At 40.0% G+C, this 19,347-nt stretch overlaps 2 protein-coding genes across 8 annotated transcripts in view; both read left to right on the top strand.

The window, feature by feature from the left end:
* The first annotated feature begins 390 nt into the window (after positions 1 to 390).
* ppp1r2 (protein phosphatase 1, regulatory (inhibitor) subunit 2) lies at positions 391 to 16,009 on the top strand. 3 transcript variants are annotated; one of them, XM_061684357.1, is made up of 6 exons: positions 391 to 750; positions 3,935 to 4,042; positions 4,277 to 4,360; positions 7,350 to 7,456; positions 8,986 to 9,153; positions 14,704 to 16,009. In XM_061684357.1, the coding sequence occupies exons 1-6, from the start codon at positions 620 to 622 to the stop codon at positions 14,721 to 14,723; spliced, it is 618 nt and encodes a 205-aa protein (XP_061540341.1). In that variant the 5' UTR covers positions 391 to 619; the 3' UTR covers positions 14,724 to 16,009. The 3 variants fall into 3 exon arrangements, with proteins under 3 accessions (XP_061540341.1, XP_061540342.1, XP_061540340.1); XM_061684358.1 differs by lacking the exon at positions 14,704 to 16,009 and adding an exon at positions 10,170 to 13,330; XM_061684356.1 differs by lacking the exon at positions 14,704 to 16,009 and having other exon boundaries at positions 8,986 to 10,152.
* Positions 16,010 to 17,619: 1,610 nt separating this feature from the next.
* Positions 17,620 to 19,347, top strand: part of LOC133406001 (arf-GAP with coiled-coil, ANK repeat and PH domain-containing protein 2-like) — a 54,380-nt gene continuing 52,652 nt past the window's right edge. For all 5 annotated transcript variants that reach the window (XR_009769010.1, XM_061683163.1, XM_061683162.1 and 2 more), the window contains exon 1: positions 17,620 to 18,032. Coding sequence is in view for 4 of the 5 variants with exons in the window: in XM_061683163.1 (XP_061539147.1) it covers positions 17,980 to 18,032 (53 nt within the window). In the remaining variant the exon portion in view is untranslated. The remainder of the gene's footprint in view (positions 18,033 to 19,347) is intronic.

Raw genomic sequence — 19,347 nt, 5'->3', positions numbered from 1 at the left:
TTAGGCCTACCTAAAGTACTCGACCTAGACTCGCCCTTGCGTTAATACTTGAATTACACTGTATTTATAATCCTATGCGTTCTGTTCTGCTAAATCTCCCTCACTGCCCCAAATGTCAATGTGGTAATTAGGGATTAATTTACTACCTCTACCACGCATGTATTTTTAAACAAAATTAAATGTATTCATTTATTAATTTTTTTTTGTTAAAAAAAATAGTACCTTTAAAAATAAATTCATAAATGCACATTTGTTTTCCAAAACGAAAAACAACACTATCAGGCGGTTTAAAAAGGTGAAACCCAGCACAGTTTAGAAATGTCAGAGGGGCCCAAATGTTACACGACACTCACGTTTTCAAAATATCGCGATAAACTGTCCGTAGTCCGCCCGCTCCTCACAGAATAGTTCCCCCGCCAGTCGTGAACCAACAGAAGAGAAATGTGCTCCTCCTCCGTGGATCCTATAAAGGGGTTTCCTGAACGTACCGAAGATAGTTGAGTTATGAAGGCGAGCATGTTTGATCCACTCTTTGACTACTGAGAGGGAGAAATTGTCGAGGGGATCAACACCTGCGGGAGCGAGCGAGCCCGCTTTGACAGGCATCCTACGTGTGGGAATGGCAGCTCCGCGGCCGATAAAAGGCATCCTGAAAAACAAGAATGACACCGGCAGCGTTCATTCTACGCCTGGCGAATTTCTGGGAGATAAACCGGAACAAACTCCCGGACTTTCAGATGAAGACCAGCAGTGAGTGGTCCCTGTAGCCGTCGTGTGTGTGCTTGTGTGTGTCCTACATGACGACAGCTAGCTTAACAACAACCACGCTCATTCATGGATTGCAGCGATTCTTAAAGCATAGAAACCATATAATTTCCCATTCCACCTGTTAAATGAAGGACAAATGAACAAATCAAAGTTGATATTGACACCCAAAGTATTAGAGGTCCCCAGTATTTGATATTGCTTGGTCCCTAGAGGTCCCCAGTATTAGATATTGCTTGGTCTCTCATATTGTCACGTTGACTTTACTCACTGTCACGATGTTATATCATACCCCCTTCTCACCTGTCTTGGTAACTGAGTTACTAATGGGCACATAATCTATTATTTAACACGTCCTTATTTTGCAACCTAAAACACATTTGCTATTTAATTCCGAATCCTAATTGAATACTGTACATACCATCTGCTGTCAATAAGTACCCACCCCCTCCAAAAAAACCCAAACAAACAAACAAAAAAAACGGTTGTAATTAGTCGTTGTCGAATGGGTGTTGCGGTGCAATTCTACACTATTGTAAACGACAATAACACTCGTAACCATATGTTTACTACATGCTTGACTAGCCCTGTGCGATATGGACAACTTTTTATATCCCGATATAGGTCATTTTAAATCCCAGTAGCAATATTAGAGGTGTTTCTTAGAGTAACATGTTAACCTTATTGTCATTAGGTTTAAGCAGAATTGAACCGTTAAAAAAATAATAAACCACTAATGACGAGCGTAATAGAGTAATTACCGTCGTAGTGGTGATGCACCAAGCACATCAAAATTGTTTTTACATTAATTGTCACACAAATTATAAAATCAAATCAACCACGTCCTATGATTTCCCTTGTTATTTGCACTGTTGAATATTTTGGAGGGAAAAACGTACTATTGTGCTCCATCACTGTTCGAAGAAAAACAAAAACGTGACTCAGTGATAATGACTATTATTATTTCATCTATTTCGTTTGATCTAACTTTTCATTTTACATACAACTGCATATTTTTCAACTAGGGAAGAAACTCTCTTTGCCCTGCCTTATTCCTTTTAAAAAAATCCGTATACAGCCTTTCAGTCCAGCCCTATCACCAGTCACCAAATAGCTAAAACCATTTCCATTGCTCACAAAATGTTTGTCAATACCAGTTCCAGCAGAGAGGTCTAGGAAGCTGGGAGTGTGAACGAAAACTGTGCTTAACTTGTCTTTCCAGTTTTTTTTCTACCATCCTTAGTCTTTCTTTTCTGTCAAAAATACAAATTAGGAACAAAGACGTCGACTCTGCTTTGAATTTTAAATTATGCTCATATTTGTCTTGTTGTTATTAAAAAATTTAACTTCTTTTGTTGATGAATGTACTGTAAATGGGCATTTAGAGGCCTGATGTAAAATTGTCCACACAGCACAATTTTGGGGGAGAATATACATTGTAAAGTAAACTGAACCGAGTATGTGTACTGTAGACTGGTCCAGTACCTCTGTCGTCATCACAGAATTTTCTTAAGGAAAATCCTGTTTGTGTGCTTTTCTAGGCATTTATTTGTCAAATTGTGTAGGAGACCATAAAATAAAGACTACCGGGAACTCACTGGTCTTACCGCTCTATCAGGCATTTTGTGATTAGTGAGTATCAGCCATTGTGCCACCTGCTAACCTAGCCAGCAGCTCTAGACATGAGCTACTAATGTCAGAGCATCGCTCTGTGAAATTAGGCCAGAGATGACAGCTATTAGTGAATTCCATTCCCAGCAGTGAATCAAGCTTTTTTTTGCGTTGATCCCAAAATAGCCTCTGTAAGTGAGTGAGGCGGTAAAGGGGAAAAAAACAATTCTAAAAGGTTCCTGGAGTGGAGCCAAGCACCAAACACTGAGCACCATGGTTGAACCAAATCCTTTACGTCGAGACAGTTTTCCCATAGAAATGATGGAAACCCAAGTGGACAGTCGATTTCTTGAGTCACAGTTGACATTCTTAAAAGTCATACAAGAGTAAAAATAAGTGACCCCTAATCTGAATGGAGCTTGTGAGGAACATTGAGGCACAAGATATGGTGAAGTCTTGTAATGTCAACCTTCACGTTGCCCATTTTTGGAATAAGTGGTGCAAAATGAACGCCCAAAGTTGCATAGCACACATGTCGAAAAATAAATGTATTAATGCTAAAGTACTACTGTCAGCTGCTTAGGATGCACAATAACTCACTGGTTTCCAGAAAAACCTCTGATATCTTACTGATTTGTCTTTACGTGCACCGGTTCCTGATGGCTCCTTGCCATTAAAAAAATATTTTTTCACAAGACCCAATATGAGCTTTCCCCTACGCGTTGTCTCAACAATGACCCTCCTGTACACTCATTCATTTAGTTTGCCAACAACTTAAAACACATTTTCCTGGTTATGTGTCTCAGTAAGATGAGTTTGAATCGGGTGTGAAACGGGCTTAATTGGCACATGGCATGCCCAGCTTTAGTCTGTCCAAATGTCAAACTTTACAAATAATCAATCAACAAATCTGTTTTATGGCGATTCTTAGTTTAAACCACGACTTGATTCATGTGTGCTTGTACGGTGCAACCAGCATCTATCCCCACAGTAAACCACTGCCCACTGCCGTTTTTGAATGGTTCATTTCACAGAAGTTAGTAGGGCAGAACTTTCCGACTCTGTCACCTGATAGTGCTGCTCACCTCTCTCTCATGACTCGCTTTATTTAATTAGGTATCTCCAAGTGAAATGTTGCCAGCTGTAGACCTCCGGGTAAAGTCATCAGAATATGAACCTATATTTATCTTGTAACTGTGGTTGGTTGTGTTCCTTTCCCCCCTGTGGTTATGCAGGTTTTTATGACAGAGCAGAAATTACCTGACTTGCATCTCTGCTAAAATACTGTCACAAAATCAAATATTAAGTCATTTTCATATACTGATTCAGAAATTGATGCTCATGATATTTTCATGCATTTGGTCTTGAGTGATCACAAAATGATGCAGTCAGAAATAAAAACTGGGACATGTTCAGCCCCAGTTTAAATGTGGTTGCTTTCGGCCCTGGAAAGATCTTTTGGGATTGAGGACGGCGGTTGGTAGCAGTCTGTCGTGGTCACAATACCCTAGTATATGATTGACTTTGTCACTGCTTTTGCTCTGGTCTTTTTTTACAGAAAGAAATCCCAGAAGTGGGATGAGATGAATATCCTGGCCACATACCATCCAGCAGACAAAGATTACGGCCTGATGAAGATAGATGAGCCCAGCACACCTTATAACAGGTCCTCCGTTATTAAATTTTATCACAGTGATATTTTACTTAGGGGAAAGAAAAAAAAGACAGAATATTTATGTAGCATGTTCACAGCCCTAATAAATCATAGGATAGGAAGGTTTAGGTATGGGGTTTGTATGCATTAGAATGATTCGGGGAAGGTTGCATGACATCCTTTTCACCTGTCGTGACTGTCAAGTTTTTGTCTTGAGGAATTTAAAATGTGTTTTTTTTTTTTTAGGATGGTTGGGGATGACGAGGATGAGGGGGCCTTGAGCGACTCGGAAGGTCGGACTGCACTCCAAGTGGATGACCTGACATCAAAGTAAGAATTCAATGAGCATGCAAGGGATGTGAAGGCGACGTGGTCAAAGTTTGTGAATTCAAAAAACAAAGGGCTAGTTAAGTTGGTTCAGTTTTGTACAACCCCAATTCTAATGAAGTTGGGACGTTGTGCTAAACATAAATAAAAACAGAATACAATGATTTACAAATCATGTTCAACCTATATTTAATTGAATACACTACAAAGACAAGATATTTCATGTTCAAACTGATCAAAGTTATTGTTTTTAGCAAATAATCATTAACTGAGAATTTTATGGCTCAAACACGTTCCAAGAAAGCTGGGACAGGTGGGAAAAAAGACTGATAAAGTTGAGGAATGCTCATCAAACACCTGTTCGGAACATCCCACAGGTGAACAGGCTGATTGGGAACAGGTGGGTGCCATGATTGGGTATAAAAGGAGCTTCCCTGAATTGTTCAGTCATTCACAAGCAAAGATGGGGCGAGGTTCACCTCTTTGTGAACAAGTGCGTGAGAAAATAGTCGAAAAGTTTAAGGACAATGTTCTTCAACGTACAATTGCAAGGAATTTAGGGCTTTCATCATCTACGGTCCATGATATCATCAAAAGGTTCAGAGAATCTGGAGAAATCACTGGATGTAAGCGGCAAGGCAGAAAACCAACATTGAATGCCCGTGACCTTCGATCCCTCAGGCGGCACGGCATAAAAAAACGACATTAATGTGTAAAGGACATCACCACATGGGCTAAGGAACACTTCAGAAAACCAATGTCAGTAAATACAGTTTGGCGCTACATCCGTAAGTGCAACTTGAAGCTCTACTATGCAAAGCAAAAGCCGTTTATCAACAACACCCAGAAACGCCGCCGGCTTCTCTGGGCCCGGGCTCATCTAAGATGGACTGATGCAAAGTGGAAAAGTGTTCTGTGGTCCGACGAGTCCACATTTCAAAAAGTTTTTGGAAATTGTGGACGTCGTGTCCTCCGGGCCAAAGAGGAAAAGAACCATCCGGACTGTTATGGATGCAAAGTTCAAAAGCAAGCATCTGTGATGGTATGGGGCTGTGTTAGTGCCAATGGCATGGGTAACTTACACATCTGTGAAGGCACCGTTAATGCTGAAAGGTACATACAGGTTTTGGAGAAACATATGCTGTCATCCAAACAACGTCTTTTTCATGGACGCCTGTGCTTATTTCAGCAAGACAATGCCAAACCACATTCTGCACGTGTTACAACAGCCTGGCTTCGTAGTAAAAGAGTGCGGGTACTAGACTGGTCTGCCTGCAGTCCAGACCTGCCTCCTATTGAAAATGTGTGGCGCATTATGAAGCGTAAAATACGACAACGGAGACCCCGGACTGTTGAACAGCTGAAGTAGATTAGAGCATCAGTGTGAGCAATTAGGTTATAGAAAATGAAAGCTTGTTGAACTTGCGTGGCTCCATAGCTTTAAATTTAATGTATTACAGGCTGACAGCATGCTGGCTTTATCTTCTTAGCCTGAAATTCACATTAAAGTTGGCATCATTTACGAAATCGCTATCAAACTCCTTTGAATGGTCCCTGATCTAAACAAATTTTTGGTAGGATGAGAAATACTTACTTTTTGAGCCCCTTATCTTGTGTGAGGCCTGTGTGTTGGGGGAGAAGTGGGTTTGTTTTCTGCTGTCTAATGGAAGTGCATTAATGCAGGAATGAGACGAGCTTCAGTGAGGACGGTGCTTAGCTCCAGGCTAGCAAGTCAATTAGCCTCCTTTGTCTATTTCCTCCTGAGGCCTCTAGATATCAGATGCTCTTTTCCTCCTGCATTCTCTCATCACCATGTCCACCCGCTCAGCCAACAAATGTTAAAGGTCCCATATTTTAGCTATTTAGACCTCCACAAATTGACTCTCCAACATGGACTTGGTATAATAGTGTCAATTTAATAAACAAAAAACACCTTGGATTTGTCATACGAGTGTCCAGAAAAGGCCCCTCTGACAGGTACTCCTGTTTGACCCAGTTTTGTATCCGCTTTGTCCATATTTGGCTAAGACCGCCCCATTTCCTCTGATTGGTTGCCTCCGTGTAGAAGACCCACTTGTGAGCGCACACGTGCTTGTTATGTTGACAGCGCTGGCTCAGGAGCGGAGATGTAGGTGGAGATCTTCGCTCGTGACGTAGATAATCAGAATCGTCTTTATTTGCCAAATATGTCAAAAACACACAACGAATTTGTCACTGGGAGTTGGAGCCAGTCTAGTACGACAATAGACAGTCAATTGACAGCGAATGCTTTTGAGACATAAAAACATAGTCACTGAGGAATAAAGGGTTACCAGTAATGTGGTAATGCCGGTACAAAAGTATTTTATTTATTTATTTATTTTTTTAAACACGAGAAATTCAAAATGACATTAGGACCAAGGCCCCTTGGCAGAAAGATGTCTGGAACTCAGGAATGCGTGGACAATTTAAATTTACATTTCACATGTTTACCGAGGCACCGTATTGCAAATATAACATCCCAAATAGTAGAAAAAGATGGTTTGGTAAAATACGGGACCTTTAACATATTTTTGATTGATTCACCTTGTCTTTGTCCACATCTTATGTGAAGATCAGATTTAAGATGACAGACTGAATCAGGCCAGTTTTGTTGGAGAGCAGTAGTACAGTATTATAAATGGGACCTTCCCCCACAGTCATTCACCACCATCCGCTCAGCCATAAGCCATTATTCATTTTGTCCTCTGCTATTGTGTGTGAGAGATGGCAATGGTAACGCTGTTATTTTTGCTTCATGCGCGAGTACTCACATGCTCGCTTCTTCTCTTCTCTCTCTGTGCCTGGTCTCTCCTCCCCCTAACCTCATCTTAATTTCTCTCCCTATCTGCTCCGACTCCAAATAGGGCCTGTTTTAAAGTTTCCCAGATATTCACAACTGAACTTCAGTTGAGGTGTGATTGAATGTCTCAAGGTAATAAACTGAAGAAACCTCTACTCTGTTTTTGTCAAGGTTGAAAGCAGCAGAAGGCTCAGAATCTCGATTTATGAAAGAGGAGGAAGAAGAGGAGGAAGTGGAAAGTAGTGAAGAAGAAGAGGAGCTGTCCCCCGAGGAACAAGGTGAGCAAAGACATCTGCTAAACCTTGACCTCACTATTGAATATAATTGTTGTCATTGAGATGGTCATATTTTTTCATCTGCAGCTCAGGAAAAACTTAACAATTGATTGACAATTTTGTGAATGCTGTCTGGCACATTGTATGGTAAGATTGACTCTCTCAGGATAAATGAGTGCTCCAAATAATCTATCCATCCATTTTTCTATACCGCTTAACATTGGGCAAGAGGCAGGTTTCAGCTTGGACTGGTCGCCAGCCAATCGCGGGCCCTACGAAACGCATTTTCATATACAGTCAGGTTCAGAAGAATTTAAGTTCTAACGATTTTGATGTTTTACACACCACAATGAATCTGACATAAAATCATAAGTATGTTTGAAGTGTAAACTTTCAGCTTTAACTTAAAATGTGTAGTATTGATTTCAGAGACTCTAAATGTAAGGCAGTCAGTAGTTGCAAAAGATGTTCATCAAAGTACTAAAAATCATTGTTATATTCAATGCGCACCTGAAAATGTGTCTGTAATTCCTATATTAATAACTAACATGTGCAATGTGCAATTCTGGTAAACCCTTCTACCCATGTGTAATGCATTTTTACAATGCATGATTTTGCTTCTACCCATATTATCAAAACGAAGTATTATCTGTATTTTGTTAGTTTTTTTCAAATAATTATTCTGAAGTTAAGAACTTTATTTGAACACGTAATACTTTTTTATTTACTTGCTCTTATTTTTTATTCACAGCCCTGCTTTATTTCATAATTGAGAAAACAGAGTTGTGCTTATATGTTTATTGCCCAGGCAGAATTTGTAAGATGGGTACAAACATGAAGGAACAGGTGAAACACATAAAATTTTATTTTAATAGGATTCAAATAAAACTGTTATCCATTAAGCAAAACATAAATCATAAAAAAATTAATGGTGGCTGTTGTTCAGTCATGAATTGTATTTTAAAAAAGTCGTATTAAAAAGATATATATAGATATATATATTTCACAAATCCTGCCTAAGTATGTAAACTTATGAGCACAACTGTGAAATGCTGTTTCCTAACCTCTAGGTGGCGGTGGCATATTAAAATTAAAGTGTACACCTTTTTCATAACCTCTAGGTGGCGGTGGCGCACAAGAATGAAAGTGTACAGATTTTTCATACCCTCTAGATGGTGGCATACATTTATAAAATGTGAAAGTTTTTTTCCATTTTCCCCTATACCTATGTATAATACGCACTACTAACTTTTGACAATTTGGGGGGGGGGGGGGGGATGCTGATTATACGCGAGAAATTACGGTAACTGTGTAGCCCTAGTTTAACGGTTCCTGTGCAGTATGTCTTCTGCTTGATCCTCTTTGACACTACAGAGGGATGAGCTCTTGGGGGAACCGTTTCTGGAAAAAAGTTAACCTTAATGTTCTATTTCATCAGGGCTAGTCGTTGCCAGATGAATGTGTCGATTGTTTTTATTTTTTAATAAAAAGGTTTTCATTTTACAGTGATATTTATCCCACTTCCTTTGCAGCAAAAAAGAAAAATTTTCAAATGATGCGAAAGAAGCACTACAATGAGGGCCTCAATATCAAGCTGGCTCGACAACTTATCGCCAGTGAGCTCGAAGAGGACGAAGACGAGGAGATGAGGGATGAAACCGAGGAGGCAGAGGAGATCAGTGTCGACCCGCCACAGGAAGGTAATAAAGTGTTAGTGTTGGGTTAAAGTAGCTATTAAGCTCCCTCAGTGAAGAAACTGTGTTCACTTATGTAGCGTAGCCACTGCATGGTACCTCTGCTCACTATTTGCTATTGACACTTTTCCATTAATAAAACCAGGCATGAAATGTACTCTTTCGGCATTTACTATATCCAGATGTTTTCCCCACAATGAGGATATGTGTCATGTAAGCATTAGAGAAACATAACAAAACGCATGCAATCGGATATCTTTAGATCAGAATCTTCCACCTGTTGTAAAAAATCTGATACGTATTGGATATGTGTGCATGTGCTAATGCGAGTGCAAACTAAATGTGCACATCAGATAAACCCATCAGTGTGAGCTTGATGTCATCAAAATACACAGATTGGTTATATACACTAGGGCTGCACAGTATTTTGTTGGAGCATCATCATTGCGATGTACATGTGCGGAAAAGTCACAGGGTCACAGGCTCTGCTCTCCAGTGAATCAACTGTAATATTAAAAGTGACCAGCAGAAGGACCTGTTTGGACATGCTCAAGAGATTAAAAGATTTTATACCTGCTGCATTTCCTATTTCGCTCTTCAGAATGAAACTAGGCAGGAATTCAGCAGCTGCGTGAGTGGGTGAGGTGGAGTCAAGGACACTGCGTAAATGGGAGTGAATGTGTTCTTATGTAAAACTGAACATAATTGTGCAAATGGATTACTAGGAAAATTATTATTTGAATCAGAATGCTATAGTTAAAACACTCTACGATCACACTGTGATAATATGTAATTTGTTTTGTAATATAAGCGTAGATACATTATTTTAATATAATCAGTCAGAGCTGTGAGGGATGCAAAGTTATCAATGTCCTTTCACCATCATTCCTGCCATACTGTGTTATGTGTTTCTGTTTGCACATTAAGGACAAAAGCTCTGTTCTTGTTTTAAATCCTCATTAAAAAAAAAAAAAAAAAAAAAAACACCATTCAAATTTTTCCTCATGCTTTTGACATTGTAGGGTGAAAGCTACAGCTGGCTACTAGTGTGGACTGAACCGGTGCCAACTAAGGTTTACACCATCAGGATTTTTGGGGCCGATCAGCGAGTTTAATAAAAAAAAAAAAAAAAAAAAAGATGCCTGATCACCAATCCAATCACAAGACTGAGCAATGTGTCTATTTAAATGACTTGTTCACTTACTTGTATAGTTGTGTACTGTATACTGAGTATCTTCAAAAATATTCTCTTGTCATGTCATATATTCTAATCAGTCAGGTCAAACCAACATTACATGACAGAAATAATGGCTGATAACTTACTGTAATTAAATTACTGTTGTAATTCACACACACCGAAACTTTAGAGCATAATTCAACAGAACGCTGGCATTTTACATACAACTGTTAGTGCTAGCACGAGCTTGCTCGGCGACATAACGTTTTGTTGGCTGCTTGTGAGCAGTATCGTATTAAAAGTACGTGAACATACCTCAAGCAATCTTTGAACGAATGTCTTCTCCCAAGCACCGGTGACCACCACCACACATTTTTCCCATTTTGTTCTTTTTTGACCAACACAATAGATGCGCCGATCCATTGTTGTTGTGGCCATGGTAACAACTGTATCCGGTCAATAATAATTATGAACTACTTTGTCTTTGGACCAGTGAACGTAGTTAAAAAATTTGAATTATGAACTAAGAACTGAACGAGTTCATTTTTGGAATTATGACCTGAACTTTGAACTAGTTCGCGTAGAAAATGAACTTTCCCACTGATTCTGTATTTTTTCACATCGCAATATATATCGCAGATTAAAAAAATTATAATTCCAATGTGATTCCCCCCCCCCAATATCATGCAGCCCTAATATACACCCACGTCTGCTCAAGCAACACAAATAGAGACATTGAAGAGCATCTGCTGTAAATCTCAACAACAGCAAAAACAGAAAAGTATGGTCAAAATATGTCACATTAGAGTTGTGGAGGTTACCCTCATTGAGATCAATGGTGGGATGAGTCACCTCTGGCTAACTAAATGTTGAAATTTTTTATTATTGACGTATCATTGTTTATAATTTGGGCATTTGTGAATTTGGGTTGTTTCAGTTGTTTGTACTCAGTCAATGTAGTCGAATGTGTCACTTGAAATTTACACGTTAATTTACTTGGGTACGGACATTCAATCGGAATTAGCCACTTGGACCAGCAGAGTAAATCCAGCTTTACTCCACAGTCTCTTTCCTAAAGCTCCTCATATACAATTAGTCTTCTTACCGTCGCCAACAGCCACATATTGTTGAGGAGTAAAGACAAACCCCAATTCCAATGAAGTTGGGACATTGTTTAAATTGTAAATAAAAAAGAGAATACAATGATTTGCAAATAATGCAGCCCTATGGGGGGCACAAGCCAGTGCAAACTGTAGGCCGGTCCCAAGCCCAGATAAATGCAGAGGGTTGCGTCAGGAAGGGCATCCGGCTTAGAACGTTGATGAGCCACACACTGATGTTATGGGAAATAATAGTGGAGGCTAGACTCAGGACAGAAGTGAGTATTTGCAAGCGACAGTATGGTTTCATGCCTCGAAAGAGTACCACAGAAGCATTATTTGCCTTGAGGATGTTAATGGAAAAGTACAGAGAAGGTCAGAAGGAGCTGCATTGTGTCTTTGTGGATCTAGAGAAAGTGTATGACAGAGTACCCAGAGAGGAACTGTGGTACTGCATGCGGACGTCTGCAGTGACAGAGAAGTATGTTAGAATAATACAGGACATGTTTGAGGGCAGCAGAACAGTGGTGAGGTGTGACAGAGGAGTTTAAGGTGGAGGTGGGACTGCATCAGGGATCAGCCCTGAGCCCTTTGCTGTTTGCAGTGGTGATGCATAGGCTGACAGATGAGGTTAGACTGGAATCCCCGTGGACCATGATGTTTGCAGATGACATTGTGATCTGCAGTGAAAGTAGGGAGCAGGTGGAGGAACAGTTGGAAAGATGGAGGCATCCACTGGAAAGGAGAGGAATGAAGATTAGCTGAAGTAAAACAGAATATAAGTGGATGAATGAGAGGGGTGGAGGGGGAAGAGTGAGGCTACAAGGAGAAGAGATAGCAAGGGCGGAGGACTTTAAATACTTGGGGTCAACATTCCAGAGCAATGGTGAGTGTGGTAAGGAAGTGAAGAAACCTGTCCAAGCGAGTTGCAATGGGTGGAGGAAAGTGTCAGGTGTGTTATGTCACAGAAGTCTCTGCTAGAATGAAGGGCAAAGTTTATAAGACAGTGGTGAGGCCAGCCATGATGTATGGATTCGAGACAGTGGCACTGAAGAGACAACAGGAAGCAGAGCTGGAGGTGGCGGAAATCAAGATGTTGAGGTTCGCTCTAGGAGTGACCAGGTTGGATAAAATTAGAAATTTGCTCATCAGAGGGACGGCCAAGGTTAGATGTTTTGGAGACAAAGTTAGAGAGAGCAGACTTTGATGGTTTGGACACATCCAGAGGAGAGAGAGAGTGAGTATATTGGTAGAAGGGTGATGAGGATGGAGCTGCCAGGGAAGAGAGCTCGAGGAAGACCAAAGAGAAGGTTGATGGGTGTCGTGAGGGAAGAGATGAGGGCAGTTGGTGTAAAAGAGGAGGATGCAGGAGATAGGCTTACATGGAAAAGGATGACACGCTGTGGCGACCCCTAATGGCACAAGCTGGAAGGAAAAGAAGCAGACAATGATTTGCAAATCCTTTTCAACCTGTGTTCAATTGAATACTTTACAAAGATAAGATATTTAATGTTCAAACTGATAAACTTGTTTGTTTGCAAATATCCACTCATTTTTTATTTGATGCTTGCAACGCTTTCCCAAAAAGCTGGGACAGTGGCATGTTTACCACTGTTTTTACATAATACTGTGATAAAACCGAACCGTGAGATATAGCAAACATTTTAGTGCACTTGACCGAACAGTGCAAGCTCAGTTTGCCACAGGCAAGCAAAAATGTTAGGGCACTTGCCTGAAGGGAAAAAAGTTAACTTCGAGCCCTGTATTTGCTCTCGCAGTTGTTCACAAAGTGGTGAACCTCACCCCGTCTTTGCTTATGAACAACTGAGCCTTTCTGGAACGCTCCTTTTATACCCTATCATGACACTCACCTGTTTCTAATTAACCTGTTCACCTGTGGAATGTTCCAAATAGGTGTTTTTTTTTTTTTTGGACCATTCGTCAACTTTGCCAGTGTTTTGTTTTCCCTGTCCCAGCTTTTTGGGAACATGTTGCAGGAATCAAATTCAAAATGAATAATAATAATGAATAATATGAATATTTGTCAAAAAAAACAAAACAAAACTATAATGTTCATCAATTTGTGTTAAATACAGTATATTGTCTTTGTAGTGTATTCAATTGATAATAGGTTGAAAGTGATTTGCAAATTGTTGTATTTTGTTTTTTATTTGTTTTGCACAATGTTCCAACTTCATTGGAATTGGGTTGTGTACATTGTTGTTTGTTAATTTATTGTTGGATGCATTTAATGCAATGTAAGCACAGATAAACAACATCACCCGGTCTGCGTCCTTTCACTTACAAAATATCAATCGCCTCCATCTATCCCTCACCCTCCATGCTGCTGCTGTCCTTCCTCATAGCCTCGCCACGTCCCACCTGTATTACTGCAACTCTCTCCTTTATGGTCTCCCTCACAAGTCACTACAAAAAACTGCAGCTTCTCCAGAACTCTGCTGCCAGTATTATCACAAGGACACCCTCCACTCATCACATCACTGCAGCCCTGCAACAACTCTATTGGCTCCCTGTCCAATATCGCATTCCAATATGAAATACTGATCTCCTTTCGAAACACGGACTCATTAACCCTCCTCAAATCCAAACACTCAAGACACACCTATTCCGGACTGCCTATTCACATTTGCCATATAATTTGCCATTATTATCATCATCGTCATCTTCATAGTCATCTCATTATCATCTTATTATCAATCAAATATTATTATTTCCACCTTCAAGGCCATTAACAACCTCGGCCCGCCATATCTTTTGGACCTCCTTCATATTGCCATACCACCTCGCTCTCTTAGGTCTTCGTCCTCCATCCGCCTAACCGTCCCTTCTGCCCGCCTATCCACCATCAGGGACCGAGCCTTCAGCCGCTCTGCCCCGAGTCTTTGGAACTTACTACCACCGGACCTCCGAAACACAGACTCATTAACCCTCTTCATATCTAAAATCAAGACACACCTATTCCGAACCACCTATTCACTTTAACATTCCCCATATTATTTTTCATTTAATTTTCATTTCATTGATGCTTTATGTTATGTTATTTTTATTGCATTGCTTGATTTCTTTTAACTATGTTTGTATTTTGACCTTGAGTGCCCTGAAAGGCGCCTATTGATAAATTGTATTATTATTATGAATGTGCTTTTTGCAGTTTCGCACGGTACTAAAACCAATCTGCTCAAACTAAATAGAGCTGTGCTGAGTTGGTACTGTGCAGCAGCATTAGTAATGTAAATATTTGTGTCTTGTTCCCTCTAGTTCATTCTCTGGACTCGTAGATGAGGTGTCTCTCCCCGCTTCAGTGTGTGTCGGCTTGCCACGCTGACAATCGACATCACTGCGTCACCTTTTCAATAAGCAGACACCGCTTCACCCGTTTAACTCCCCTAAACAGCCAGTAACCGTCAATTCACCTCTTTCCACTATTACAAAAAGTGAAATAGAACCCTCAAACCTCATAAAAAATGTCCTAACCTGAAGCCATTTAGGTCCCAACTCCCTGCTTCCCTCCTCACTGAACTGGCACGCACTAAATATAATACGAATGTGAAAGGAATTGAAGGGCTTCGAGGACAAAAAGCTGGGACTTCCCTCGCTACAGGCCTAAGCGCTAGAAGGTCAAGCAAGGGGAAACCCCATCAGATGACTGTGCATTGTACCAGCTGCAGTGCAGATGGACTTTCAGTCTGTGACTCACTGCTCTGGTTTGTTTTGATATTGTTGGCAGTTTTAATTTGACGCCCATATTTGCTAGACGTGGATGCTGGAGTGTCAAACAGTAAGTCGAAAACGGTTTTTCTTAAAGCAAATCAACCAACAGAGATTTTTTGATTTTATTTTTTGCTCTTTACAAAGCACCAGCCAGACCTCACTTATAATTTTGAGAACAATATATCTCTATCCTCTTGAGTGAATACATTTTCTACACACTGAAAGATATAACATAGTGGTTTTCTTTAAAAGAGCAATTTTCCATGATTTTTTTTTTTTTTTTTTTTTTTTCTCCCCCCCTCCCTCTCTCTTTTCTTTCTCCCCCCTGCCCTCTCCACCTCAAGCTGATGTGTGTAAAAGCCAGGACTGACTCAAGCTCCAGCTCCCTGTTGTCCGTGGGTGGAGTAATAATGTTATCTAACATCCAAGGACAGAGCAGTATAATAATATGAAGTACAAAATGGTGGACCAGCATATGTCCATAGGATGGTGAAATGTTTCTTTCACAAGGCTCTACTGTCAGCTTGAATACAACCAATGTTTACTGCACATTCGTAATTTTGACTTTCCATCATCATTTCATCATAAAGAATTTAACAGTTGATTCTCATGAAGAACATACAATTAAAAGGCCTACTTGATTTTGTGCTTTCCTAATAATGGCCAACCAAGAGAAAATAATGCTACGGATGAATAAATTAATATGTTGGCTTTATTATGTGTTCCTAATATGTAAAATTATCATTTTGAATATTAAGGGAAAGGTGGAAAGTTAAGTGTTTAGGAGCTCTGACATTGTCTTGTGCTGTATCCTTAATTTCTTTTTGTTTGAACCATTAAATTCTCGTTGTGACTGGTGATGTGCTGAGCATTGTGTTATGGAAATACAGTACAGAACATCCGGACCTGTGCAAACTGACCTTTGCAATTTGTTCATGTCATTCTGAATATAGCGTTTTCAGTTTTTGATGGATTAACCTTTCCACCATTTGCACAAGTTGGGCTCATTGTGCCACAAAAAAACAAAAAAAACAAACGAAAAACAAAAACAGGCACAACCTGAAGAAAAATGTTACTGTCATGACCACCTCTTAGTTGAATCAAATGTTTATTCACCATTGAGTGCGAACAGACAAGTGTATCGTGTAAATTTCTTCGTCTTGCCTCATTTTCTCCACCGTATTGCGTTTCCCCTTACGTTGTAATGATCAGTACTACTGTCGTATGTCTGAAAACTCTGGATGTGTCAGCTATTTTGGGTTTCCTCTAGGAACCCCACCCCCAAGGTTGTACAATTAGATCCTAATCATCATCATCATCTGTGATGCACACAGGATGACAGGAAATACTAAAGCTCAATAAGCATCTTGGTTTTATGATGACCCAAAAGAATAGTACAAAGGAGACAAAAAGTGACGATAAGCACGGAACTAAAAATGGAAACCGCTGCGACATTTGGAAAGGATCTCTGGCTCCTCTGTGCTCGGTGTCGGTACATGAGCAATACAATAAAGTATCACGTATACTATTATTATTATTATTTAAAAAAAATATTGACAAGCAAATGCTAATGTAAATGACGTAGCTGAAAGCACAGTATCTCCCCCAAATTCAAAAATAAAAAGAATTCAGAACACATTCCTTTTACGTGAGCGTGCAGTGACGATTGGGTACTTGCAATATTTCTACCCACCAGTTGATGGCGCTGTTCAACAGCATATTGAATTTATCCCCTTTGGATTTGTAGCAACTAAAAGCGGATAAAAGCCACGATGAGTTCATGCGAGGATACTTCTTCCACGTTCGCTCTGGTAGTGTGAGATTTACAACGAAACTGCAATTCACAAACGCACGTCCATGCAATGCAATGCAATGATTTAACAAGTCTCTCAAATCATCGGAATGCTCCAGTGCTTGAGTACAAGCTACCGATATACATATTTATTTAATGCAGACAATGCCCCAAATGGATTCAATCGAGTAATACGGCAAGGAAAGAGCTATCAACAGTAATTCCAACGGATCAGGAAGCCTGTCACTCGGTGCAAAGATATTAAATCACAATAGTAACAACTCACTCGGAACGCATATGTTGCGCCTCATTTTCCATTGCTGGATTGTACGTGTGGCTTTTTTGGTGGAAAATATATAACTACATTTAATCAATGTTTGATTTCTATTACAGGACTGTTGACACAATTTCGTTTATTATTATACTTTTTTTTTTTGTTATAACCAACCAGTCATCAATTAAAAACAAATAAAATCCTGATTTTTGACATCTGCACGCAGTTCCTCATTAATTACAGTTTTATGAAAGACATTTTTTATGAATCGGGAGTGTGATGACCCGATAATTTAGATGTAAGATTTGGTCATGCTCACTGTGTGGCCAAGGCTGGAAATGCGTGCCATCTGCTTGGAGTCGATCGCGGCGCATCATGCCTTTACGTGTATAGACGATCTCCGTACGAGTCCATAGTATGTGCGTGGAAGAAAATCCTCCCTCCCACTGGCTGCCGTGACCGAGCTCCAGGGCGACACTTTCTGTTTCCGTGACTGACTGCCGTGTCCGAAATAGTCGCGTTAGCTTTCAGCGTTATCGCGGTCCACTTGCACTCGTTTATGGTTACATTTGTGCGATTTGTGAACCGAAGCTGCTGGCCTTTTGTGGCTGGTCGGCAAGCAGAGCCGCGACGGAGCCAGCTGCTCGGTACAGTAACGTTAGCAAACAAGCTAATTAGCCACAAAGACTCATCCTGGATTACTGTCTTGGCAACAGAACAGCGCTCAGGTTTTTGAGGTTAACGTGCACACGGCAAAATGAAGATAACTGTGGATTTCGAGGAATGTTTGAAGGACTCCCCACGGTTCAGGTGAGCGATGACAACTGTGTGTGTGTGTGTGTGTGTGTGTGTGTGTTTACAGTATATGTCAAATTTCCCCCAATGTATATTTGTCATAAAATATTGCTCTCTCATTTGTTGACGACTGCCACATTGCTATTTTAGTCTCAAGAAAGCTGAATCCAGCCGAGCAGACAGAGAAACAAACTCATTGAGCAATATAGTGTTGTCGCCATAGTAAGAAGTGGGTCTCTTTTAATGACGATCAATTATGTAAAGAGGACCAAACAGCGTCAATAATAATAATAACCGACCCAATACCCCTCTGTTAATAATGTTTGCAAATCTCTTAATTATGCAGTGTGACTTTATAATGTTCTAATATTACAGCAGAATATACACTAGCACTTTTTAATGTGGATGCTTTTATAGCTCATTAAGATTTGATTGAGTTCTATTTATATGCTCCATGTATATTATTGTTGAGCGAATCCCTATCAGAAAATAAGTCAATTAAGTAGACTACTGAATACAAATCACTTTGTGCTAATTTTTGCCACTTTTTCTGTGGAACTCCCAAGTGCCTCTTAATTTCCCACAATCCACCATTCATGTCTGTCATGTCTCATAGTCTATGATGTCACACGATTTGATGAGGTTGTGACCTTTTGATGACTGGACAGTGGACACACTTTGCAGTCCAATGGGTTCTTTGGTATGTGACAAAAGGTTATGGTCACTGGCTGTAGCCAGTTTCTTTCATTGCGTCAAGCAAATAGCGTTTTTTCAAATTGTGATTTTTAGCCCTAAACGTTTTTATTTGCCCTCATTTTGCATTTTCCAGACATTTGAGAAACCACCTCTTGCGTGCCTTTTTTCGGCCTCCTCATTTTGTGATTCTGCAACATTCCTCATAAAAATGAGGAACAGATGTTAGACTCATTTGTTGAGCATTTTAGTATTGAGCTCTTGTGATTGTTAGAGTTGGCTGGTCAAAACAATAAGTGCAATCATGTCTTAAAGCAATCTTTTAATTTCATGTTCTTTACCGCATGGTTACATTTATTTTTCGACCCCAAGAACAGAAAATGCTGAATCATTGCAGTTTAATCTTGTCATCATTGATGTTTGATTAATGACTCAAAGATACTAGACAAGCAGACAGGTTAGCTGGGTCATTGTTTAGCAGAGAGTGATATGGACAATCAGTGATGAACTCATACCTGTAAATAGGTAAGCTTGCCATCTTTCCCCGCTGAAACCATGTCATCCATCTCCTTTATTGTACGCGGGGTCAAAGTGCAGTTGTAACTACAGTACAATCAACAGTCATGTACAATCCATT

Source organism: Phycodurus eques, chromosome 8, assembly GCF_024500275.1.
Source record: "Phycodurus eques isolate BA_2022a chromosome 8, UOR_Pequ_1.1, whole genome shotgun sequence".
NCBI classification, from domain to species: Eukaryota; Metazoa; Chordata; class Actinopteri; order Syngnathiformes; family Syngnathidae; genus Phycodurus; species Phycodurus eques.
Note: the sequence above shows the minus strand (reverse complement) of the source record. Positions and strands in the feature narration are given on the sequence as shown.